This window comes from Urocampus carinirostris, chromosome 2, assembly GCF_059441175.1.
Source record: "Urocampus carinirostris isolate Australia breed hairy pipefish chromosome 2, RoL_Ucar_1.0, whole genome shotgun sequence".
Lineage (NCBI taxonomy): Eukaryota > Metazoa > Chordata > Actinopteri > Syngnathiformes > Syngnathidae > Urocampus > Urocampus carinirostris.
The window spans coordinates 44,589,189-44,615,536 of NC_142350.1; the positions used below are offsets into that span (position 1 = coordinate 44,589,189).

The 26,348-nt window shown below is 40.1% G+C and overlaps 2 protein-coding genes across 3 annotated transcripts in view; one reads left to right on the forward strand and one right to left on the reverse strand.

Moving 5' to 3' along the window:
* The window catches only part of decr1 (2,4-dienoyl CoA reductase 1, mitochondrial), a 14,786-nt gene extending 11,788 nt beyond the window's left edge, over positions 1 to 2,998 (forward strand). The window contains exon 11 of the mRNA XM_088326704.1: positions 2,115 to 2,998. The gene's annotated coding sequence lies outside the window, so the exon portion shown is untranslated. The remainder of the gene's footprint in view (positions 1 to 2,114) is intronic.
* cyp4t8 (cytochrome P450, family 4, subfamily T, polypeptide 8) lies at positions 530 to 26,182 on the reverse strand. Of its 2 annotated transcripts, none has more exons than XM_088326700.1 (12): positions 25,818 to 26,182; positions 18,157 to 18,301; positions 12,366 to 12,410; positions 10,756 to 10,883; positions 9,200 to 9,324; positions 6,977 to 7,131; positions 5,849 to 5,955; positions 5,518 to 5,708; positions 5,321 to 5,454; positions 3,587 to 3,651; positions 3,360 to 3,442; positions 530 to 1,157 (listed from the first exon to the last, which is right to left on the reverse strand). In XM_088326700.1, the coding sequence occupies exons 1-12, from the start codon at positions 25,998 to 26,000 to the stop codon at positions 992 to 994; spliced, it is 1,527 nt and encodes a 508-aa protein (XP_088182826.1). In that variant the 5' UTR covers positions 26,001 to 26,182; the 3' UTR covers positions 530 to 991. The 2 variants fall into 2 exon arrangements, with proteins under 2 accessions (XP_088182826.1, XP_088182827.1); XM_088326701.1 differs by lacking the exon at positions 25,818 to 26,182 and adding an exon at positions 20,032 to 20,133.
* Between the last annotated feature and the right edge of the window lie 166 nt (positions 26,183 to 26,348).

Genomic DNA, 26,348 nt, shown 5'->3' on the forward strand with positions numbered 1-26,348 from the left:
AACACAGTGCTCAAGACCTGCCAGCAGCTCAACAGAAGTGTTCATTTAAATAAGCATAACAATATCAATGTAGCATTTAAAAAAAAAAAAAAAAAAAAAAAGCTGACGAAATCGCGGCGGCTCAGTGCTCATTGTTTCAGTGCTTTGTACTTTTTTGTACGGCGTACTGAATAAAATAATAAAAATGAACAAATAAGGTCCTACAGTTATACCTGTGTTCTGGACAATAATTGGTTCCGGATCTGTGTCAGAGGTATTTTTCCTATACGAAGTACTGTAATTCCTCAATTATCGTGGGTAATGGGGACCAGAGCCTCCTGTGCTATGCAAAAATCTCAAAAAACCCTGCCCATTTTTAAAATGCACAATTCAAAAGACACACATTTATCTTGGCCCCAGCAACATTCAACCAGGGATAACGAATGGCGGCCACAACCATACATTTCATTACAGGCGGGCCAGAATGGTAAGAGTGCTTTTAGCCGATCCGTCCTCGCGGCATTATGGGATCAGGGATAAAAAACAAAGCTGAGTTAGAAATCATTTATTAGAAATGTTGAACACATCAAGAACATTTGGTTCTCAATCACATCAACATTGTACCAGGTCTACAGCTTTCATTTAGAGATACAACATTATTATGTTCTGATTATTATTACCTGACCTCTTATTTGGAAAAAAAATCCTTTAATTAAAAGAAATATATTTGTTATTTACCAAAAAAATCTTAAAATAAGAAATGATTTGCCTAAAAAAATATTAATTTCAAGGATTATTATTCTTATGTTACTTTGTTTTAACATATTTTTTACTTGAGTGACAACATTTATAATAAAAAATGAGTGCTTATTTATTTTTATAATTCATAAATTTAGTTTTTCTCTACAAAAATCAAGCATTGAAATCGGTTGACAGCAGATACTTGAAGGTTGGGAGGGTGGCGTTTCTGCACTAGCTGCGCTGGGAAAAGGTTTTGGTCGGTGTGACCGCTTTAGATTGCTTCAATGCGGATGAAGACTCCGTTGACGGAGCGGAGAACCAGGCGAGGGAGGATTTCGGGTTTTCTTTTAGGGTCCTCAATCAGCCGGTACCTCCTCAGGACAGAGGACAAGACCACTTTCATCTCGTTCATGGCGAAATTCTGACCGATGCAGTTCCTGCAGGGCGGATGAAGCAGAAAAAAGATACATACTCGGGATACAGAGTCCCCGCCTTACAACGTTTCCACTTCTCGGTGTGGAGTGAGATGATTTTTAATCGGCCCCTCTTTTAAAGCATTTTCAAACATCAATGACTAATTTCCCAGGCCCAAAAACCTACTGTCTGTAGACTTTCACCTCTAAGATGCTAGTCTGCTATTGGTGGATGTCATATCAGATGCTGGTCTGCCATGAGTTTGCGTCACGACATCATACAAATGCAGTTATGCTATTGGCTGAACTACATCCCACAATGCTTGTCTTGTTCGTCTGCGATTACTGTATTTTTATTACTGGATTTATTTGCAATGGGTTGCAAGACTTGCAGTTATGCTAAAGATAAAGAAAGAAGAAAAAATTATGACCACTGGTAAACAGCGTCCCAGCCTTACAATGTTGTTACATTACGGTGTGAAGCGAGATGTATATTCGGCCCCTCTTTATGGCATTTTCCCTCTTTACAAAATCAACAATTTATTTCCCGGCCTCAAAAACTATGTGTCTGTAGGATTATGCCTCCCATCTATTTTTATTTACGATAAGATGAGAATTTATATTTTTGCCTAGGTCCTATTTCATTACGAGGGTTGAACAGTAAAACCTTCCACGATACCTTGACACCACTTTATAACATTTTTATTTTACAACGTGGAAAATATTTTTTCAGCCCCTTGTTGTAGCATTTTCCTACTTCTTTGCGATCCCCAAAACTTTTAAAGTTGGCGCGTCACGACCTCCCTCTCTTAGTTGCCTGTCTCCTATTGGTTTGCATCATAAAAATTGTGATGCTATTGGTTGAAATACATCCAACAATGCCTCTCCCAATTTTTGTTCAGTTCAGAATCTTGTGTGCGTCTTAAAGACTGTGTAGGCAACAAAATACTACATTTTTCTTACTGTGTTTATTTGCTACAGGTCCCAAGACTTGCTGTAATGCTAAAGGAAGAAGCAAAAACCATGATAGAGCGTCCCTGCCTGACAATATTTTCACTTTAGGGCGTGGAATGAGGAATGTGATCAGCCCCTCACTGCATTTTCTCCACTGTAAGACGTCAAAATCAAATTATATTCTGTGCCCAAAAATGTAAAAAATGAATACTTTAGGTGTTGGTGTGTAGGATGAGTTACCTCTCTAAGATGCCTGTCTGCTATTGGTCAACGTCGTATAAAGTGCTGGAATGCTATTGGTCTGAGGGATGGCATCATGAAAATGACGCTATACTATTGGTTTCATAAAAAATTAACAAGTTAGTGCGATACAACACTGTATTTTTTGTTAAATTGGTTTTGGGTCACAAGACTTGACTGATTTTAAAGGGAGAAGCAAAAACATGACAACAATGGAAAAGAAGCTTGCGATGATCAAGAAATAAGAACACTTGATTCGTTACCGCACGGCTACCAGAGTTCCTGTGCGGAGTTTGTATGTTCTCCCCGTGCTTGCGTGGGTTTCCTCCGGGCACTCCGATTTCCACCCACATTCCAAAAAAACATGCATTTCAGGTGAATTGGCCGGTCCAAATTGTCCCTAGGTGTGAATGAGCGAGTGAGTTGTCTGTCCCTGTGTGCCCTGCGATTGGCTGGCAACCAGTTCAAGGTGTCCCCTGCCCACTGCCCGGAGATAGCTGGGATGGGCTCCAGCACCCCCGCGACCCTGAGGATAAGAGGTGCAGATAATGGATGGATGGATGATTTGTTACCCTCTTTATATGGATTTAAAATTTTTGGGATTATTTTACTATTTTGTAAAATAATGAACTTCATACTTCAAGACATATCTATATTGTTTCTGAACAAAGAATCACGAAGGTTAAAAATGATCACCCCAATATATTACCTTAAATTTCTTTGAAGGCCCAAAAACTTTGTATGTGTAGTTCCATCTCTAAGATGCATGTCTACTATTGGTGGATGTCATATCAAAGGCTGGAGTCATATTTGGTTTAATTCATTTAGGTAATTATTGTTTTTACAGGAGTGGTAGCTAATTGGCTAGGTAGTATAGGTTTCTGTACACCGCTATATAGCAATTTCACTTTCCAACCCACACCCAAGTTTCGATTTATGTTGTATCCTACTCTATACTATTTTACCTAATTGTTGTGATGAGACAAGCAGGAACTATTGAAAAACTGAGACTGTCGAGAATGTTTTTCTGACCTTGGGCCAGCAGCGAAGGGCACGAAAGCATGCGGTGACCTGCTTGACGTGTTCTCTGGCAGGAAGCGAAGCGGGTCAAACACCTGGAGCAACATCATTCCGAAAAAGGAGAAAAATACGGTTTAAAATAGACCGAAATAATGGATCATTTCACCCTAGATTCAGATTGGGATATTATTTATCCGTTTGTCCAAATCTCCTGTGAGCCTACTAAAGGTCCAACTTACATTCGGGTTTTCCCAGACTGTCGGGTTTCTGTGGAGCACATACAGAGTTGTCCCGACCAAAAAACCTATAAGAAAAATTGTGTTAGTTCTCTGTTGATTCAGACAAGAACAGCAATAAAAGCAGACGGGATATCACAACCACCAGCCACGTCAATTCCAGAGGCATAATCCTAGGCCATACCTAAAAACATAGTCTATCAATAGTGTCCTGGGTTGTCCCTGGGACTTCCATGGTCAGAACACCTCTCCAGCAAGGTGTTCAGGAGTCATCCGAATCATATGACTAATCCCTAAACACTTCATCTAGATCAGGGGTGGCCAACCCGGTCCTCAAGAGCCGCATGTCCTGCATGTTTTGGAGGTTTCTCAGGTGATGCAAATTTTAAGATTGTTTGCAAGCTGTGCGGGAGCTTAATAATGACCCAGGTGATTGGGATCACCTGTATTTGAACAGAGAAACTCCAAAAACATGCAGGACATGCGGCTCTTGTGGACCGGGTTGGCCACCCCTGATCTAGATCAACTGACTGGATCCCGAGGTGTATCAGAGACTAGTCTAGAATTAGTGTAACAGTTGCTGTCCTGGGTCACTCCGGGACTTTGAGACCCTGAACCAGACATGGGACCAAGTCACACATGTGCAAGTCTCAAGTAAGTCTCAAGTCTTCACCTTCAAGTCCCAAGTAAGTCCCAAGTATTTTTTTCTTGGGCAAGTCAAGTCACAAGTCAAGTCCCGAGTCTTAGATTGCCAAGTCCAAGTCAAGTCACAAGTCATAAAAACAGCGACTCGAGTCGACTCGAGTCCAAGTCACTAAGTCTCAAGTCCCCATGTCTGCCCTGAACCCTCCTCCAGTCAGGGGACTAGGAAGTGTCTGGATCAGATGACTAATTTCCAACCACTCTGTCTAGTTCATTTGACCAGATTCCAAGGCCAAGGGTGTCATGGGTTATGCTCGGGACTTTCATGCCATGGCAGGAGACATTTTTTTCAGATTTACGATCCCCAACCACTTTTTCCAGCTGATCAAATTGGATCCCAATGTTTATTCCAGGCAAGCTTGGAGTAACAGGCTCTCAATGGTGTTCTGAGTAGTCTTCAGGACCTCCATGCCCAGAACACCAGTCCAGGGCTGTGTCTAGGAGGCATCTGGTTAAGTTGCCTGATCTTTAACCATTTTCTCTGGCTCATCTGACTGGATCCCAAGGCATATTTTAGGCAATCTTCAGAGACATGGTCTCTAAAGGATGTCCTGGGTTTTATCCAGAACTTCCATGCCAAAAACACCTGTCTGAGGTGGTGTAGAGGAGTCATTTGTTTAAGATGCCTGATTCCAGACAACTTAGTCCAGCTCATCCCATTGGATACTGAGAGGTATCCCAGCCCTCGATGTAGCCTTTGAAAGGAGTCCTAGCTTATCCCCCAGGAACTCCATGGCCGGAACAGCTCTCCATGGAGATGTTCAGAAGTCATTTGTTTGGCCCCCAACCTCTCCAGACAGTTATGTTGACTGACTGTATACCAAGACATAGGATCTCAAGGTGGTGCTGACTAGTCACAAGGACCTCCATGCCCGGGACACCACTCCAGAAAGCCACCTGGGTCAAATTCCTAAGCCTCCTTAACAGGTTCTTATCAATAATAAGTGTCATCGTACAAGAATGTTCAATTCCTATCTAAATATAAAAATGTCTCGAGTAGAATCATTTTTGATCAGAGTTCAGAGTGTGAACAACCTTCCGGAAGAGTCCTGCCGTCTGGGAAAGTTATGGGTCTAGTAAGTTTTCGGGATACTCCCGGCACGGGCGGGTACATCCGCAGTGATTCTTTGATACACATGGTTGTGTACGGCATCTTGTTCAGATCCTCCCTGGTTGGAGACAATCCGGGTAAAAACTGATGTCTTGGGGAACCGTCTCGCGATCGGCGTTACCACTGCAAGGCGTCCCTGCCGTCCAGGACTTCGAGGATCTCCTCCCTGCACTTCTCCTGGTGTTGCGGGTTGCAGGCTAGCGTGTAGAGGGCGAAGGTGAGGCCGCTAGCAGTCGTGTCGTGGCCCTCGAACATGAACGTGTCCACCTCTGCTCGGATGTCTTCGTCCGATAGTCCACGATCATTTTCGTCCTGGAGCAGAGGAAAAAAATACTATATTGTCACAAAACTAGATTTTTTGGGGGATTAATTCTACAACTGAATGTCACAAACAGCCATAAGAGGACACTCTACATTTATGCTACTGTCAGTTTCCGGTAAAAGGAACTTACTCTCGCCAAAAGAAGAATGTCCAGAAAGTCCAGGCTCCTCTTAGTCCTAATACCTTCCAGGTCTTTGTTTTCCTTCAATGCTTCTTTCCTCTTTCTTATCACTTCCTCTTTAAAAAGACAGGATGTAATGAAGTTGCTTTCTCAATTGTCAACTGAACATTATAATGTACTGATTATAGTGGCAATGTAGTCCTAAACTGTCCTGTAAAATACTCACTCTAATTTGCAAAGAGGAGTCAAGTTGTTTAACGTGGCAGCACGCCTTGCCTCTAACAATTTTCAGAATAAAAGTATCTAAAGAATTATTACTGTACTGGATAGATTTTTGATCGGCCTTTTCATACGTTTTCCAGTGTGTAAAGATGAATAGCCCTTGCTCAATAACAATTCTCCATAAAGAAAACTTTTTAGAATTTGCAATACAGTCAAACCCAAGGTTAAGGCATTCCCACCTTTTGGCATTTTCACATTAGTGCGTATTTTTTTATCAGCACATCCATACTACTACATCAACAATAAATTATATTGTGTGCATTGATTTTTTTTTTCTTAGATGCGTGTCTGCTATTGGCTGATATCATAAAAAATGTGTCACAGGGTCAAGGAACTCTAGATAAGCTATTAATTGAACTACATCCCACAATGCCTTTGTTCATTCAGTTAAGAATCTTTGTATTTTGTAAAGACTAAACGAGTGTGATGCTAATACTTTAATTTTTCTACTGTATTTAGTTGCTATGCATCCCTAGGTTTGGAGAGAGGCTAAAGGAAGAGGCAAAAACGTAATCATGGAAACAAAACCTGCAATTAAAATAAGGAGGCCATTAAAGAAAATATATCTTCGAATAGCATGACAATCCTGCCAGGATTGTCATGCTATTCGAAGATATATGTTTTTAAATCGTTTTGAATTTGAATCTGCTTTCATCTCTCTGCATCCACCTGCCACTCCATTTGACCAGCTCAAATCCCATCACACTAAGGCAGATAAAATGTCATTTTTTCTTTAAATCGATATTTATAATCCTATTCAACCCTAAACATGTATACTAAACAAAAGTAACACATACGACATACTTTGCCATGTTATTTTTGTATTTTTGTCTGTATAGTGCTGAACACTTTTACCTGTATGAGCGTGAGCTACTTTCCGAGCTCTCCGGTAGCGAAAGCCGTGCGGACTGAGGTAGAATATCAAGTCGCTATGATACGGAAAAGTCCGAAAGCGCTTGTTGATCAAGTCGGTAAGCTCGTACACCGATTTGATGTACTCGTTGGTGCCGCTGGAAGCAGAAAAATGAAAATATCGAGGCGGGAGACTATCTGTCGTAGGTATCGATTGGAGGGATCGGTCCAGGGTTCTTACACATTTTTCTTGGCCAAATTCCAGCACTTTTTAAGGACTTTCTAAGGCAATTTTTTCCAGTACAATTCATGGAAGACATAATACATTATTATAATTTATGATATTAATTATTGATTATTTACACCAATAATGTGTTTAAGGTGAATGCAGGCCAAGGAAATTAAATCTTTTACTAAAAGTTTACCTTATATGTTAACTAAGCTACTGTAACTATAAAATCATCATCGGAGCCACTATTTGTGTCCATTTACCGTAAAGGGACAATATGTAATATTTAGTGCCTCCTAGTGGTACAAAAACACCTTCAGTCATAAAAAATATAACTTGAATCATAGGCAAAAATACATGAACTATCATACCAATGTTAATTTGATCATGTATAGCATATAGCAAACAATTATAGTTAAGCTTGTCTGCACCTGTTCTCTAGAGGGCGATGGCGCTTCACACAACAATGCCATATAAACTCGGGCGAGTTGCCGTTAATCACGACCAGTGTCGGCAATAACGCTGTTATAAATAAGGCAGTTACGTAACTGTTATTTTTCAATAACAGGGTATTCTAATTATTCTGCCATTACAATGCTGTTACTGCTCCTGACGGTCAAAAGCGGTCAAGTTTTTGTGCGTGTTTACCTACGTTTCTGTATGCGTTCATGTACATGCTGAGTTTTATTTTATTATATTGTGTATTTTTGTTGCGCTTTAAGTGTAATCTAATTATGTTAATGGTGGAGTGCATTAAATGCTACAAGGGTTGAATGACTCAAAAAACTGTCTGATCTTTATTCAACAGACTCATATTGCCATACCTGTCGACCTGTACGGTTTTGACGTACAAAGTACGTTTATTGTGCATTTTAAGACGTGTACGACATACGAAAAAATCTGTACGGAAAAGCGCAAATTTGTCAATTATGGGTACTATCGGGTACACACCGAATATCACAAAACGGCAAATCAAACAATTCAAACAAGTTAGCCGCGGTAGCCTCTATCTCAGTATCGTTTTTATCCGAGCGGTTCGATGTAGTGAAAGGAAGTCAGTCTCTTTTTAGAGAACCGGCTTTTTCGGCTCAACTCGTTAAAGAGGCTCTCAAACGGCTCACTTGCTTTGATGCATTATATTACGAATTATGTTGTATAAAGAAGTTAAGAAAAAAAAGGAAGTATAAAATGAGAAAATTAAAAACAACAGGTTTGTGGTTATCCCTTTAATCAGTATATTACCAACAATAATTTAATGCAGAAAATCAATTCATAATTTGAATAAGAACATGTATTATTCCACCTAATTATATTTGCATGTATTATTTCCTTCTAGAGTGAACCTCCAAGCTACTTCATTTTTGAACTTTTTTTATAGTAACCCTCATTCATGTCGAGCAACTCAGGATCTCACAACAAAATATGAATTAACAATTTTTATGATATCAAGAAACACATGTACAATATAAAATGTTAAACAACATAAATAAACACATTTGAAAAAAAAAATATGGTGTAAGATTATATTGTAAGGGAAAATACGACAGTTTGTAAGGGCATGGAGCCCTGGAGGTTGACAGGTATGTACTGCTTAGAAATTGTCAAATTATCTGACATGCAATAACTTATTTAGTTGTTTTCCAGATAGCTACCACTCCCGTAAGAGAAGTGCAGTTCCTAACTCAGTTACTGAGTGACTATAACTAATAACGTTTTTGAAGTAAGGTGCACAACACTTCACGAGGAACAAGGAAATGCAATAGCAAAGCCGAGCCACCAGAGAGCAGTGTCTGCATCATTTTTAAGACTTAATTTTTTTAAATGTAATGCACGGTCCATCGCATCAGACTGCTGAGAAACATTGCAACAACTTCGAGCGTTAGAGCCACTTCACCGAAAATTCAAGCACCTTTCAAGTCTTGTAAAGACAGCCTTGAATTTCAAGCATTTTAAAGGATTTCAAGCACCTGTATGAGTTCTGTTGGTCGCCAACTTACCTCTCTGTCTGAACGTTGCTGTCACAACTGAAGGCACACTTCATGATGATGTCAAGCGTCATTAGGCTGATCTGTTGGAAAACCTCGAAGGACTCACCCGTGACTGAGTAGCGCTCCCACTTGTCCTGCAAACAGCGTAACGATTTTGAACAATTTTGAGTGTAAAATCTGGCGAATGCAAAATCTCAAGTTGAACTAAAATGGCTATGCGCCATTAGAGCATCACCCGCGTTGAGACGCCAAAGCATTATAGGGTGGCATTTGCCTCTTTTAGCAATTTCACCTCCTAGAGTGACCAACCTGAATAGTTGTAAAATATCGTGATCCTGGCCAAACGTGTTCTGGCCTGGGAGAGTAAAATGTCTTTCTGGGAGAACTGCTGAGTCTGCAAAACTGAAAATGCCAAGTCATCTTTTTGGGGGGCATTTTTCACATCTAGGGTAGCCAACCTACCGGCCTGCCCGTGAAAAATGGTGATTATATCTAAACTCATTCCCCTCTTTTTTAAGTGGACAAATAATAACATTCTCAGAGGAAAACATCTCCGCCCTCACTTTTCTCGAGTTTTAAAGACAGGAAAATGGTCCATGAGATACTATATAGAACTTAATATAATCTACAAAATTAAAAAATAAAATTAAAACAAAATTTCAGTAAACTATCAATTAACCCCCGCAGTAGTGCTCATTCTATAAGACTATCTTGTAGTTCATTTAGACAACATTGACATGTGAAATACAACATTTTTTTCTGCCAATCTAGGAAAAGTCATACATTTTAAAATAGATACCGTAAATTCCGGTCTATAGAGCGCACCCGATTATAAGCCGCACCCACCACATTTTAAGAGGAAAACCGATTCTGTACGTACACGAGCCGCACCTGTATATAAGCCGCATGTGCCCACATTAGAAAAATGTAACACAAACACAAAATTAACCCAAACCCGATTTTAAGTCCCGCGATTGAAACTAAATGTCCTTCACAAAATTACACAGTCCTAAAATCACAGCCGGCAAAATGAACGGAAAATGATATCGGTACTTAAGGTTTGATGCAGACCTGCAGATAAAAGACAAAAGAAACTAAATATGAATAAAACTATGACTCACAATACGTGGTAAGCTTTCTCTCCTGGCTTTGATCTCTTTGACCTCCGGCAAAACTAACATAAAACGCGACAGAAACAAAATGAAAATAAATCCAAACAGCTTGCCAACATTATTTTTGCCGTTCCGTGTATTCCGTTACTCCCCGAGCCTCCACAAAATTTAGTAATTTTATTCATATTTAGTTTCTTTTGTCTTTTATTAGTATATTTGGTATTTGAGTAATCCAAAAGTAATGGAAAGTAATCAAGTTAAAGTAAACCTACCCAACCCTGATTGCAAATGGTTAAATTCAGAGTCGGAACACATTTTTCTCAACATCAAAGATAGAAAAAAATTTTTAACAAATGTATATTTTTGGGAGGCATTTTATCATTTTTGTGCTGGTATTTCAACTGAAAATCTCCCCTTGTGGTGATTGGTATGTTCTGACAATGTGATTCTCACCAACATTAGCGCCGTGGATTGCGCCATCAAGGGAACGTGCGTTTTGAGAACGTCGTAATGGAAACCGGGTGTCAGCAACCTTCTATGGCGGAACCATTTGGGACCGTGAGACATTAGCAAGCCGTCACCTGGGGGCGCAACACAAGGATACATGTGCTAATACTTCGAGAAAAAGAGGAAAACATCAGAGAGAGAAGAAGAGGTGAAGGAAAAAAACAATAAAAGATTTGAAATGAAAGATATGCAGAAAATTAAAGATAACAGCAAAACATTTTAAGAGATAAGGAGTCCATTTAAAGTCAGTGTTATGACTCCACAGTAAGAAAGACATTGGCCAAAAATTGAATCCATGGAAGAGTTCCCAGGCGTAAATCACTGCTGTCACAAAATAACACACGAAATATATATATATATAATATATATATATATATATATATATATATATATATATATATATATATTTCTGAGTTCGTGGGTTCGAACCCCCTGTGTGGAGTTGGCATGTTCTTCCCGTGCTTGCGTGGGTTTCCTCCAGGCACTCCGGTTTCCTCCCACATTCCAAATTGTCCCTAGGTGTGAATGAGCGAGCGAGTTGTCTGTCCCTGTGTGCCCTGCGATTGGCTGGCAACCAGTTCAGGGTGTCCCCTGCCCAGGGGAATATTTTTATTGTTTTCCCCCAGATAGCTGGGATAGGCTCCAGCACCCCCGCGACCCTACTGAGGACAAGCGGTGCAGATAATGGATGGATGGATGTATATATATATATATATATATAGATCAGTATATAATAATATATAATTTGATTTTAAATAGCCTTATCTATTTGAAACAATAACATTTAAAAACACATTTTCTTCTCTCTTTTTTCTCTCGACAATCTGAAAGCAAATATTTTTTAAAAATTCTTAACGAATATGACCTTCATCATCTTGCAAATTTGAATTTAATTCAATTGATTTACTGTACTTATTCATTATTATTATTTTTGAACTTTTTATTTTACAAATCTGTAAATGTATTTATCATTTTAGGGTTATTGTCCTTTCCTGATTTTCACCACTTTGTCATGTCCCAAAAGATTTTTTACATTTATTTTTTGATTAAATATTGGAATATTAATCCACTATTATTTGTACGACGCCCACATTGTTACAATCACACAATTTAAGCTTTTTTCTCTCTTTTATTCATTTTATATTATTCTATTTTATATTTATATTAAGTTATTTCGGGGGGGTTATTATCTCCTGAAAATGTTTAGCATGTCGATTTGTACAATCTTTATTGTGTCTTATTTTGTTCATTACTTTTTATTTTACAAACTATTTTTAATTTTGTTTTTATCAATCATTTGGGGAATATTTTTATTGCTTTCCCTTAGAAATTTTACAATTACATCATTTTAAAAGACATCTCAGAATAGTTATCCACATAATAAATATTTCCTTTTCCTCTTCAGACATTAGTTATTTTTTATTGCGTTAGAATAAAACTAATCCTTTGTATTTGTTGTTGTTATTGTCTTTATGGAGGCTACATAAGAAATGTTTTAAAATATAACGTCTGGAAATGAGAAGGGCGGGGTGTGGTAAATAAAAAATGTGACTCACCGATCCAATTCTTGAGAAATTTGTATACAAAATCATCTTTAGGTTCTGTAAGACACAAAAAAATTAAGATGCTTAAAAAAAAAATCAATATCCGTCTGACAATTCCTGCACATTTCTAAGATAGGGCAGACAAGTGGGAGTTTTGATGCTGGAGGTATCTGGCTCAAGCTCCCCGACCTTGGCTTTTTATGGAAAGATCAGGACACTCAAGAATGGTGGTGCTGCTGCCTGGGGCGGACCCCTGCACAACACACACCACATAGCAGTCAGTTGTCACCATGAGCACCAATGGGAATTATTGTTATTTGAAGGGATATTCTTATTATATAGTATGCTGAGAATGGATGGAGACATCAATGATAATGATAACGGTGAAAGTGGTGGTGGTGATAATCATGATGATGATGATGATAACGGAGTGACTCTGCATCCAAAAAACGTATGTAAATATGTATATTCTTGAGGTGTTTGTATTATGTAAATACACAGGATATTTAGATAGAAGACACAACTATTAAGGAAGTGGGGTAGGATCAAATAGGCATATTCTTCTTCCTATTCCTTTTTAGACAGTCACACTGTTTTTTTTCCTACTTGTTTCATTTTTGTTTTGTCATGTTCGAAATAGTTTCATTCATTCATTCATACATACCTGATTGTATGGTCCAGTGTAGTGTAGATAGGGCACATCTTTAACTACAGTTTACAATAAAAGTGTCACATCAACAAACCCTGTTTTAGCTGTACATCGCTAAGACATCCATAATATGGGAGCCCATAAATAATCCATGTTCACTTCTGAGACACTTTATCCTATAACCAATTTGTCCCTCTCTTTATTTTTCATTTTTTTTTTTTGTAGTTTCTTTCTCTGTTCTGTCCCTTTCTCGTCTTCTCCCTTCTCTTTTTGTGCTCTCTCTATTTCTCTACCTCCCCATTTCTCTCTATCTTTCCTTCTCACTCTCTTTCTTTATCTCTCTCTGTCTTTCTTTCTTACTCTCTCTTAATTTTTCTTCCTCCCTCCCTCTCTCTTTCTGTATTTCTCTTTTATCTACTAGCCTGGCCCCTGTGAGATTTCTAGTGTGGGGACCTTAGCTAAAATGACTTTGACACCCCTCATCTAAAGAAAATTTTCTTTTTCTCGCCAGCGGCCGTGTAGGGAAATCTTTCTTGAAAAACTGATAGAAAGTGACATCATGATTTATAATATTACTGACAATCCCGGACAGGTAGAAGAAGCCCGCTGGGCAGTTATAGGTAAGCAAGGGAAAAGTCTTCTGCAGTTTGGAATATGTCCACTTACTGTTGACAAAGCCAGGCCAAGCCACTCACAAAGCAACTTGAGCTATCATACTCTCTCTCTCTTCTGTCTCTCTCTCTCTCTCCTTCTCTTTCTTTCTCCCTCTTTCTCTTGTTCTATAGCGTATGAATAACCTATTTTATGTTGACAATATAAGGGGATGGTGTCATAATAGTCTGTAGTTTGCAATAGTCTGTGATCTTTGCAGCCCTTTGATACTCTTTGTGATTAAGGACTATACCAGGGGTGGCCACCCATTCAGTGACTAAGAGCCAATTTTTCGTCTGTGTTACTACAAAGACTGGGGCGAGTCAACTTTTTTTTCTTTGTTAATAAAAAGCCACATTATACACATTGGTACACATAAACATAATATTTTAATCATGTACGCATGCATACACAAATCTCTACTCGGCTAGATCTGATGAAAATATCCACACCAACATGATATTATCAATATTTTTCAACAGTTAACATTGTGAGCACTGTTCCAGATCCATTATCGACTTGAGGTCTGAGAGCTTGGGATAGTCCTTGTCCTTCTCTTCCATGAACAGTTTCACTGGATCCAAAAGCTCAAAGAAGCGAGATAGTACCTGGCTTTTTGACAGCCACCTCACAGTGCAGTGCAGCGGCAGGTCACCTGGAAGCCCTTGGTCCAGCTCAGCGATGAGATTCCTGAATTGCCTGTGGTTAGGCGCATGTGTGCAGATGAAGTTGACGATTTCCATCACAGGTTTCATGACGTTGTCAAATTTGAGTGATTTAGACACAAGTTGCTCCCTGTGGATGATGCAGTGGAAATCCCAAAAGTCTGGAAATGTTAGATCAGCTTGGTACAGCCCCGCAAGCCCGTTCATCGATCCGATCATGGCTGGCGCTCCATCCGTAGCTCTTGGAGTTAGTTTGCAGTGTCAGTGTGCAACTGTTATTCAACAGCTGCATTAATATCGGATATTCTTTGTTCCATACTGTGGCGAGACAGTTGAACATCTGATTGGCTCTGTGTTAGTTTTTTGTCTACAGGAGCCAAGATCTCAAAGGCGTCAATGAGGCATTTTCAATGAGTTCCCTTTTGTTGTATGGCTTTTTAGCCCATGCTATGTTCCAAGCTAACTGATACGATGCAAGCGTTACGGTCTCCGAGTGTTTCGTAATTTTTTGAAAGAAATGCAACTGTTTATCTTCCTTGCTTTTCGTAGTCAACAACTTTTTCTTACGAAATTCAGTCCCTCTTGGAAATTCCTGTTCGATGTTAGGGTGGAGTGACGCTGAACATTTGAAGCTTTGAAATGTGCTAATGCCGGGTTACGTATACGGCATATAGGCTTGCCATTACGTTCAATAAAAAAAAATATAAACTCTCCCATTCTGGCAAAAACGTTCTGTGTTCTTCACATTTTCGTTTGGCTGTGCATTTTTACCTGCCATTTCAAGGGATAATTTCACGTAAATTGACTACAATACGTTTTGTCAAACAAATATTTTCTCGTCGCTCGTTTTACGTCACTCAAACAGGCTTACATTGTCGGTGTGCCATCTAGCTGTCGGGAAGGCAAATAACAGCGCTGGCTAAATATTTTTGATGCATGTTATGTTGCAGCTTCGAAAGAGCCGCATTAAAACAGTTTATAACAGCTCCTAAAGAGCCGCATGAAACTAGTTCAAGCGCCGCACGTGGCTCGTAAGCCGCGGGTTGGCCATCCCTAGACTGTACAAATAAACATGACTGAGGTCAGCAACGTACCCAGAACAATTTGATTGGGTGAGTGGTAGGGATGGGCGGAGCTATGCACAGAGCGCAAGCACTCCTTCCTGTCTCTCGCCCAGTGCTCTCTGCACTGAAGGTAAATATGTCGGTGTCCTCGTTTGCAGAATTTTGAGACATTTTTAACAATAACTTTGCTAGCACCTTTATACTATCCATCTATCTATTATCTGCACCGCTTATCCTCAGTAGGGTCGCGGGCAATGTTTCCTCTAAGCTGCGCGCGTGCGCAATCGCGCACTGCCCGCAGATTCTCAGCGCACAAGAAAATCTAGCCAGCTCACAAAAATCAGGGCTCGAAATAGCTAATTAAGAAGCGAATTAAGTCAAAGTTACAGTGCATGAAGGTAAAAATCCACGGGTTTCCCTGACGCTGTTTTCTAAATACGGTATTTTGAAGTCAATGTCGAAGTAGAACGAGGTGGAGTAAAGTCGGTAGAGTTTTTCGAGGAACCGAATTCTTCGGCTCGACTCACTAAAGAGAACCGGCTCTTTCGGGCCCAAATGGCTCTTCAGGTCTTTTTTGCTTCTTTAATCCCTGCACAACCAAATATTATGTAAAATCTTGCACAAAATGACTTAAAGGAAGGGGGGGAAATAGAACAAACAAGAAAAAAATACCAAAATGAAAAAGTAGTGAAAAGCTGAGAAAAAAACAAAAGGAAGAGAAAAAGAAGGAAAAAATTCAGAAAAAAGCCAGAAAAAAAGAAAAGAAACAAAGGAAAAAAGTAAATAGAGAACAAAAATAAAAAAGTAACAGCTAAGAAAAAAATAAACGCAAAGAGATTTTTTTAAAAGGAATTAAAAAAGAGAGAAAAAAAACAATCTTGTTGCAAACATTGTACTTCCACTAAAAAATGTGATTAAATACAGTTCTGTATCGTGCAACCGACTAAATAACCCCCCAAAAATGTTAGTATTATGCGACAAAAGATACTAGGAAAAAAAAGAAATGAAAATCTTGCGAAAGAACAAAGAACAAATGACGTTTGTAGGCCGTACAACCTTTGCAATAATACATTAGTCAATTCATTCAAAAGTGAAAAAATTTTTTTTTTTGCATTGCCGGAAACTCAGCAAAATGTAACTTGATGTCAAGTTTTGGACATGTTTGATATTGGATTAGTTGCCACACTTGGGATTGCCGTTGCTCACTGATGTTTCAAGCATTGCTCACTAACTTTGTGTGAACGCTCAGACCCGTGGAAAATTACAGGGAACATTGGTCGCGGGGGTGCTGGAGCCCATCCCAGCTATCTCCGGGCAGTGGGCAGGGGACACCCTGAACTGATAGCCAGCCAGTCGCAGGGCACACAGGGACAGACAATTCGCTCGCTCATTCACACCTAGGGACAATTTGGACCGGCCAATGAACCTGACATACATGTTTTTGGAATGTGGGAGGAAACCGGAGTGCCCGGGGGAACCTCAGAACTGTGCCGCACACGCGCTAACCGCCGTGCCGCCATGCTGCCCCCTTTATACTAATAATTATGAAAAAATACCGATCCAAATATCGATACTCATAGGTAACGGCGGGAGGGAGGCACATTTTCAGTGGTATATTAAATGCTTCGCAGGCTCTGGCATTGTTATTCATAAATTATTTCAAATCATTAAACGTCACACAGTGTAATAAAATGTGCTGAAGAATAAGCTTTTGTCTAGAGGGCGTTTATCGGTTATGTGCAGGGTTGGGTAGGGTTACTTTTACTTGATTACTTTCAATTACTTTTGGATTACTCCAATACCAAATATGCTAATAAAAGACAAAAGAAACTAAATATGAATAAAATTATTAAATTTTGTGCAGGCTCGAGGAGTAACGGAATACACGGAACAGCAAAAATGATGTTGGCAAGCTGTTTGGATTTATTTTCATTTTGTTTCTGTCGCATTTTGTTAGTTTTGCCGAAGATCAAAGCCAGGAGAGAAAGCTTACCACGTGTTGTGAGTCATCATTTTATTTATATTTAGTTTCTTTTGTCTTTTATTAGCATATTTGGTATTGGAGTAATCCTAAAGTAATTGAAAGTAATCAAGTTAAAGTAACCCTACCCAACCCTGGTTATGTGGAATTTTGTCTTAAAATATATTATTTGGCTTTCTAAAAAAAAATCAACAAATAAGAAATAATAATTGCCTTTTATGGCTCTTTGAGTCAAAAAGCTTCTGGACCTCTAACCGCTTTTTGTTCATTTATTTTTCACCGTGCATAAAACCATTCAAGCGGGGAGATCGGGGGGGGGGGGGGGGGGGTGTCGTTTGAATTTAACCTACCCTACAAAAACCCATTGATAAGCTCACAAATAATTTTCCTTTACTCGTAAAAAACGCACCTTTATCACAAAAACCCATTTTTTGACGGTAGATAAGCCAAAGTCCAGGAAATAATATTGTTTACAAATATCGTTCACCCCCATAGAGCTATTTTCTCGAGAAACCAAAGCATCCAGGTAAATCGGAATAAATTGGACTCGCCCGACAAAAAATGCATTAAAAAGTCCACATAAATAATTTTCCTAGAAAATTAAACTATTCCAACCCAAAATTTACAAAATAATATCCACAAAGTTGTTTAAAAGTTATGTGAACTCCGTAGTTTTTCCTAAGAGGGTCAAAAGAAATTGAATTCGCCCTACAACACACAACTAAGCTTACACAAATACTTAGACTAGGAATTTTTAAAAAATCAATACGTTTATTGTACAGCCGTTGCTTACCAGTTGTCATGAAGATACTTTTTGCGTAATCCGGATGGTGGATGTTCATCATGCAGACGAATGGACCGAGCCAAAGAGGGAAAGCGTAGGGGTGTTGCTTCCCCCACATGAGCATTTTCTCCATGTCCATTCCATTCTGTTTGAACTGAAACAACCGCCAGGGGGCGTGCAACAGTTAGCAAGGAAATCTTAGTCCGTTTTGTTTCTCTCTCTCTCTCTCTCTCTCTCTCGTGCCTTTCCTTTATCCTTCTCATTCTTTCTTTCTTCCTTCCTCTTTTTCTCTCCCCCCATAAACTCTCTCTTTCTCTCCCTAACTTTCTCAATGCCCCTCTCCTTCTCCCTCTCTCTCTTTCAGACTCTCTGTCCCTCTCCTTTTACTCTGTCTCTTTCTCACTCTTTGTCTTGGTTTTATTTCTCTCCTCCCTCTCCCTCTCCTTTCCTTTCTTCTTTCTTTCTCGTTTTCTCTCTACCCATGCACACTCTCTATTTCTCTTTCTCTCTCCCTCTCTCTGATCCTTTCCTTCTCTCCCCCTCGCTTCATCTTTCTGTGTCTCTGTCCTTCTCCTTTCTCTTTCTCTGATTCTCTCTCTCTCTCTCTGCTTTTATTTATATCTCTCTCTTCTTCCCTTTATCCATACATTTGCTTCTTTCTGTTTCTCTCAATCTTTCTCTCAGCAACTTACTCTCTTTCTTACTCTCTCTCTCTCTCACACTATCTCACACACACACACACACACACACACACACACACACACACACACACACACACACACACACACACACACACACAAACACTATCTCTCTCTTTCTATCTTTCTCTCTTTTTCCTTTCATTTTCTTTCTGTCTGTTTCTCTCTCTCACACACCATCTATCTCTTTCGCTCTATTTTCCTTTCTTCCTCTCTCTCTCTCTCTCTCTCTCTCTCTCTCTCTCTCTCTCTCTCTCTCTCTCTCTCTCTCTCTCTCTCAAAGGCGCCCATGGCTTGTCAATGTGAGTGGCGTCATCTCTGTTGTTTGCCTGGTATAAACAATTCGAAAGTATGAATGTGTTAAGAGTTCACTGTATGTTGAAACAATAGCAGCTATTATAGTATAGTAGCATACGACATTTTCAAAACGTATTTCGTGCATAATATTTCATTATTATTGCTAATTTATCATTAAAAACACAAAAAACCTGAAAAGCAGTTTTGGAGCACTTAGGTAAGCCGAGCCAAAAGTTCCATCACCAATACTTTTTGTTAGGAAATGTCATTGTTATTAAAAAATAGACATCCCCTTTCAGTTAGTTTATTATAAATATGATAAACACAGCACAAAGATTTTTTTTTTATATAACCACAATGTAAATTTCAAATGGACAGTGTGTATTATGTGACCTTTAGATGTCGCTGTATTGTGTAGTACAGCTGAAAACAAGTACCGTATTTTCCGCACTATAAGCCGCACCGGGTTATAGGGCGCACCCCCCAAAAAATAGTCTTTTGTCTGATATTTTCCATACATAAGGCGCACCGGATTATAAGGCGCTACAATGGGAACGTCGACAAAACAGTCAGATAGTTCAGTCAAACTTATTACCCCCTTAACATTCCCAAAGCTTGCAAAGAAGCAAATACGTGTCGTAGACACGTGAGGATGCGGTGTCCGTACGATGTCACCAAACAAACATTTCTTAGTTTCCATTTTATTTTTTGCTGGCAACTGTGTGGACAGCAAAGTAAGAATTTTATTGTGCAGGGAAACGGGGTTCTTTACTGTGCATATGACAATAAACACTTTGAATTGAATTTAGTTTAAAAATAGACTTATCACAGAAACATCAAGATCGTTCTAAAACAAGATACCGGGAAAATATAAAGCCGCACAGCTCACCTAAGTTCTCTTGCAGCCATCACGTTCAATAATGATACGTAGCCATGGTCTTCTTACAACCGTGAGTGTAGTAAATCCAAGAGAGTAAAATATTTACATACAGAATAGTAAAACATGTTTTCTCTATGCCGTAGTGCAACCCATCGTGTGATTCACATTCATCTTTTTCGGCCAATTGCAGGCTTTGTTTCACCCCTTTAGCCTATGCGAGCCTGTAAATGATAAAAAGGATCCGCCCTCTTTATCTCCGAATAACTTTAGCCAATAGTGACTGATTCAAATGATGATTGACACATTGCATTGGTTAGGAAATGAAGCGCCGGTATATAAATCCCAGCATATACTGCGGACGACTTCGCCTTCGGGGGAAAATCGAGTCGGCGGCTGCTTGCTTTAGTTGCAAGACTTTGCGACTTAATATTGATCCATATTTAAGGCGCACTGTATTATTAGGCGCATGGTCAGCTTTTGAAAAAAAATAAAGGCTTTTAGGTGCGCCTTATAGTGCGAAAAATACGGTACTAGAAAGCAGAAGGAAGACGACAAACTACGGAGACTCAAATAGACCAAAACATACCATTTTACATCTCATTTTCTTTGCCCTGTCCTTTGAAGGTTTTTGGGTGCCTGTTGCAGCAAGATGGCCGACAATTACGTCAGCTCCCTTTTAAGCGAGGCTCATGTAACGTAAATTAAATGCTATTTTTTCAACCTACAAATATTTACGACACTTATTAGAGTCTATGTAATATTGCTTATTATTTAAATCAATGACTTGAAGAGCGCCTTAATAAATGCAAACAGTTTACCATTTAATGCATTCCTTTTTTGACCACTAGGCAGAACTACATCATACACACTATCCCTCTATGTACAGTATACATCTTGTGTGCATTTGGGATTGTTGATTACATTATATGTTGAACCGAAAAAATGCATTTTTTGCAAAACAATTTGAAAAATGGGGTTTGGGATTTTTTTGTGGATAAAAATGTTGGCCATACATAAAATAATACTTATTCATCTTTCATCATTGTTTTTTACTACGTGGAAATATTAAATAAAACACGCTGTCCCTCTAGCAGTATAAAACATATTTCCACTAGAAAATAGTTTATTGTTATTGTAACATGTCAAATGCGTGACAAAATAAAAATGCACAACAGGTACCAGAACAAAAGTCAAGAGACAAACACCCAAAAACGTAACGAAAATACAACATGACGATACCTTCAACTGCACAATATTTTGGAAGTGCAGATAGCATCAACCAGTGTTTCCCAACTGCTGGATCAGGACCCAAAATTTAGTCGCGGACCTGTTTTCAGTGGGTCGCGGGCTTTAGCCTTGGCAAAATAATGCTAAGTAAAAGAAAAAAAATCGAGGGTCAATTACACGCCTTAACAGTAGATGGCGATAATGCCCTGCTCGATTTCTTCTACTGGTTCAGTCAATCGACTCTTTTGAGGGACCACATTTCACTTTGTTGCGATTTTCTTGGTTTTATTTCCTTTTTCTCCCCATAAAGTTAGTGATAAGCAGAAGGAAAATGGAAAAAAGTGATTGAGTCCAAGAGAGAAACGATTGTGAAGAACAAAAATGGCGATTAAGTGTGTGCCACTGATGCAGAGCTGAAGGTACAGTAAATGGTTTAAAAATGTCTTATTTTAACATAAGTATATTTATTAACCACATCATTGAAATATTTATTGATGTTTGTGTAAAGGCTTTATTAACATTTTTAATTTCTTTAACTATGTAGTTATTTTAAGGTGTTTATATACGATGTAGGCTTATATACAATATGTCATGGTCGCCTTGGTGACCAGTCTGCCCCGCCCTCTGGGCAACAGCTGAAGCAGTTCAACTAATTGTGTCTGCTATTTAAGGCTGGATTCTGGGCTTTGCGGGGGCTGGCTCATTATACATATACACACTCCCGGTCTGTTATGCCTTGTCCTGTTTTAGTTTAAAACATTGTCCGTTCTGTTATGCCTTGTCCAGTTTAGTTGAGTTGGAAGAATCAACTGTTTGTTTTGTTTTGGTCCCGGAGTATTGGGCGACTTTTATTTTGTTAAATAAAACTTATGGATCGTTATGCAATTGAGTTCTCCCTTCCTGCTTCCTGCCTCCGTTCTGGTCCGGTCACCCCACTCCACGCCACCACGCCCCGTGACAGAATGAGCCAGCCACAACAAGAACTCAGCGAACGATCCCAGCGCGATTTGGGGAGACCTGGAGAACGCAGCTTGGCAAGCGCCCTCTGAGTCCGACTTCGACTCCCTGCCCGTTCGAACCACGGCTCCGCCCGTCGTGGCCATTGCTGTGCCTCGAATGGGGTCCCGGGAGGAATTGACGCCTGCCTGTTCGACTCTCATGCCTGCCTGCCCGACTCCCGTGCCGATTGCCTGCTATTCAGTCTTCCCTGCGTGCCAGTCCGACTCCGCTGCGTGCCAGTCCGACTCCGCTGCCTGCCAGTCCGACTCCGCTGCCTGCCAGTCCGACTCCGCTGCCTGCCAGTCCGACTCCTCTGCTCCTGTTTTGCCGGTTCTGATTTTGACTCGCTCATGTCTTGTCTGTTCTGATTCCGCCTGTCCTGTCTGAATCGCCACTTCTGAATCCGCCTGTCCTGAGTGTGACACTTCTGAATCGGTCTGTCCTGAGTGCGACTCTTCTGAATCCGCCTGTCCTGAGTGCGACTCTTCTGAATCGGCCTGTCCTGAGTGCGACTCTTCTGATTTTGCCTGTCCTGTTTATCTGTCCTGTTCTCGTCGGTTCTGCCTGTCTGGTATCCCCTGTCCAGTTTGCCCGCCGGACCCCCCCCCCTGCCGAGCGCCGATTCCGATCCGCCTGACGCAGATGGCGCCTGCCTCTCCCCGTTCCTGCGTGTTCGGAGGAGGGAGCGGGGTTGCCCCAATTGTGAGCATCGAACCATTCCGGGGCGCGAGGTAGTAATTTTTTCTTTTTGGGACCTCGGGAGCTGTCCCTTAAAGGGGGGGGCTCTGTCATGGTCGCCTTGGTGACCAGTCTGCCCCGCCCTCTGGGCAACAGCTGAAGCAGTTCAACTAATTGTGTCTGCTATTTAAGGCTGGATTCTGGGCTTTGCGGGGGCTGGCTCATTATACATATACACACTCCCGGTCTGTTATGCCTTGTCCTGTTTTAGTTTAAAACATTGTCCGTTCTGTTATGCCTTGTACAGTTTAGTTGAGTTGGAAGAATCAACTGTTTGTTTTGTTTTGGTCCCGGAGTATTGGGCGACTTTTATTTTGTTAAATAAAACTTATGGATCGTTATGCAATTGAGTTCTCCCTTCCTGCTTCCTGCCTCCGTTCTGGTCCGGTGTTGTGCCCAAATCCGACTCCTGTGCAGATTCCTCCCCCCCCTCGCGTGAACGCGCATTCTGCTATTCTGCTGCGCTTCCAACAAAAGCGATCGTATTCTATATAAAACGCTTATTAAAACAATAAAGCGAGCTAATTATAACAATTGGGAGATCCTAGTCTATATAACGCGTTTATTTAAACAATAAAGCGCGATCGTATTCTACAAATTGCGTTTGTTAACGCGGATGCAAAAGTCACCAATGTCAATGTACGCTTCCGACAAAAGCGATCGTATTCTATATAATACGCTTTTTAAAAAAATAAAGCGAGCTAATTATAACAATTGGGAGATCCTAGTCTATATAACGCGTTTATTTAAACAATAAAGTGCGATCGTATTCTACAAAATGCGTTTTGTACGCTATGATTTCCGCAATCACAACTAAACAGAGTCTGTTTTAGCAGGGGGGGAGGATTTGGGCAGGCAAGATGCCTGCCCAAATCCTCCCCCCCCCCCCCCCCCTGCTAACTCCTGAAAAAAAACTCCAAGTGACCCCAAATTCACTGTGCTGACTTATTAATGCCACAGAAGGTTACTCTAGAAGTTACAAGTCTGTATCTCCAACAGAGTCTGTTTTAGCAGGGGGGGGAGGATTTGGGCAGGCAACCCCCCCCCCCTGCTAACTCCTGAATAAAATCTCCAAATGACCCCAAATTCACTGTGCTGACTTATTAATGCCACAGAAGGTTACCCTAGAAGTTACAAGTCTGTATCTCTAACAGGCATTTCATTTGCCTGCCCAAATCCTCCCCCCCCCCCTGCTAAAACAGACTCTGTTGGAGATACAGACTTGTAACTTCTAGAGTAACCTTCTGTGGCATTAATAAGTCAGCACAGTGAATTTGGGGTCACTTGGAGTTTTTTTTCAGGAGTTAGCAGGGGGGGGGGGAAAGGATTTGGGCAGGCATCTTGCCTGCCCAAATCCTCCCCCCCTGCTAAAACAGACTCTGTTGGAGATACAGACTTGTAACTTGTAGAGTAAACTTCTGTGGCATCAATATGTCAGCACAGTGAATTTGGGATCGTTTGGAGTTTTTATTCAGGAGTTAGCAGGGGGGGGGGGATTTTGCCTGCCCAAATCCCCCCCCCCCCCTGCTAAAACAGATTCTGTTGGAGATACAGACTTGTAACTTGTAGAGTAAACTTCTGTGGCATCAATATGTCAGCACAGTGAATTTGAAAACTTTCAGACGTTTCTCATAATACTACTATTATTATTATTAATAGTAGTAATAAAAACGAACTAGATTGGTCGAACACCTATTCAGTAACACATCGCAAAGTGGAGGTGTTCCTCTGTAGTTGGATCCCAAAACCAAAGAGCATAATAAGGTTTAAAGCGTGTCTTATTTTGCAAACAGTATAGACAGGGAAGTCCGATTTTAAATGAAAAAAAACAACAATTTGTTTACACCGCGGGATCCAATGCAACCAGGGTTTCATTCACAATAAAAAAGACATTACATACGGATATTATAGTAAATCAAATAAATATTATTTGTGTACAGTTAGTTGTGATTGTGGAAATCATAGCGTACATTGACGTTGGTGAATTTTTTATCCGCGTTAACAAACGCATTTTGTAGAATACGATCGCACTTTATTGTTTAAATAAACACGTTATATAGACTAGGATCTCCCAATTGTTATAATTAGCTCACTTTATTTTTTTAAAAAGCGTATTATATAGAATACGATCGCTTTTGTCGGAAGCGTACATTGACATTGGTGACTTTTGCATCCGCGTTAACAAACGCAATTTGTAGAATACGATCGCGCTTTATTGTTTAAATAAACGCGTTATATAGACTAGGATCTCCCAATTGTTATAATTAGCTCGCTTTATTGTTTTAATAAGCGTTTTATATAGAATACGATCGCTTTTGTTGGAAGCGCAGCAGAATGCGCGTTCACGCGAAGGGGGAGGAATCTGCACAGGAGTCGGATTTGGGCACAACACCTGTTACCCCACTCCACGCCACCACGCCCCGTGACACAGTACTTGAAGTCATTTTGGTTTTCTTGGTTTTTTTTGAAGGTGAATACATTTTACTATCTCTGCTTTAACCTGCACAATCCTTTTATTGGATACATTTGAGAAGAGATTATTTTTCTTGATTTGGGTTGCAGCTTGTCATTAGGGTTCTCCAGTCAGACCAGTTAAGAACCAGGGGTGTAATAAATACAACGGCGCAAGTAGACAATCGACGAAGGAGCAAAGTCTTGATCTCAGTACATTAGTATCGATCTAAAGCAGGTACTTGCCTAGTATCGATAATATTGATATTTGGAACGACCTGCCCACCTTTACTGCCCACCTCAGAACAGATTCATCTCATTCCTCGGTACTACCGTATAGCATTTTGTCTTTCTTCGACATCGAACATTTTCTTCCTTACCTCCAGGATGTGTCCAAATAACCAGTGTCTAGGAGGTCCTGAGAACTGGCTCAGGTTCCGAAGAGTTTTCCTCCTCCGAACCAGGAGCACGGCCAGTTTGTAGACGAGGGCAGAGAGCAGGCAAAGAACCACAAAAGGTTGAAAAAACCCTTGAAATCGATGTACGACCTCGCCATGCGACATTTTTCTTATTTTTGTTGCAAAGAAAAGAAAAGAACCCTGCGTTAAGTAACCAACTGCCTTGCACCGCAGGGCGACGTGATGTCACGATGTGGGCGTGGCTTGTGCGCTGATCAATATTTTACTTTTCCTTGTTCGCCTCAGGCTACGTGACAGGAATTAGTTTTTTATGGAAAGCCGTTAAGACAAAGAAGATTTGCAAACATTTGGCCGTTTTTATGCAACTTTCTGTTTCCCCCCTGGGAGGTTTTTTTTTTCGTTTTTTTTTTTTTTTTTTAAAATCTTTTTTCTTAATTGTGATTTGATTTGTTTTACAGTTTGAATGCACTGTTTGTGCAACATTGTGGTAAG

Coding starts and splice junctions, on each gene's coding strand:
- cyp4t8 (XM_088326700.1), bottom strand. CDS start 26,000: ATGTCGCATGGCGAGGTCGTACATCGATTTCAAGGGTTTTTTCAACCT. Junction 7,132..9,199: donor AGCAACGTTCAGACAGAGAG/GTAAGTTGGCGA, acceptor TTCTGCTTCCAG/CGGCACCAACGAGTACATCA. Junction 5,709..5,848: donor ACATTCTTCTTTTGGCGAGA/GTAAGTTCCTTT, acceptor CCTCTGCTCCAG/GACGAAAATGATCGTGGACT.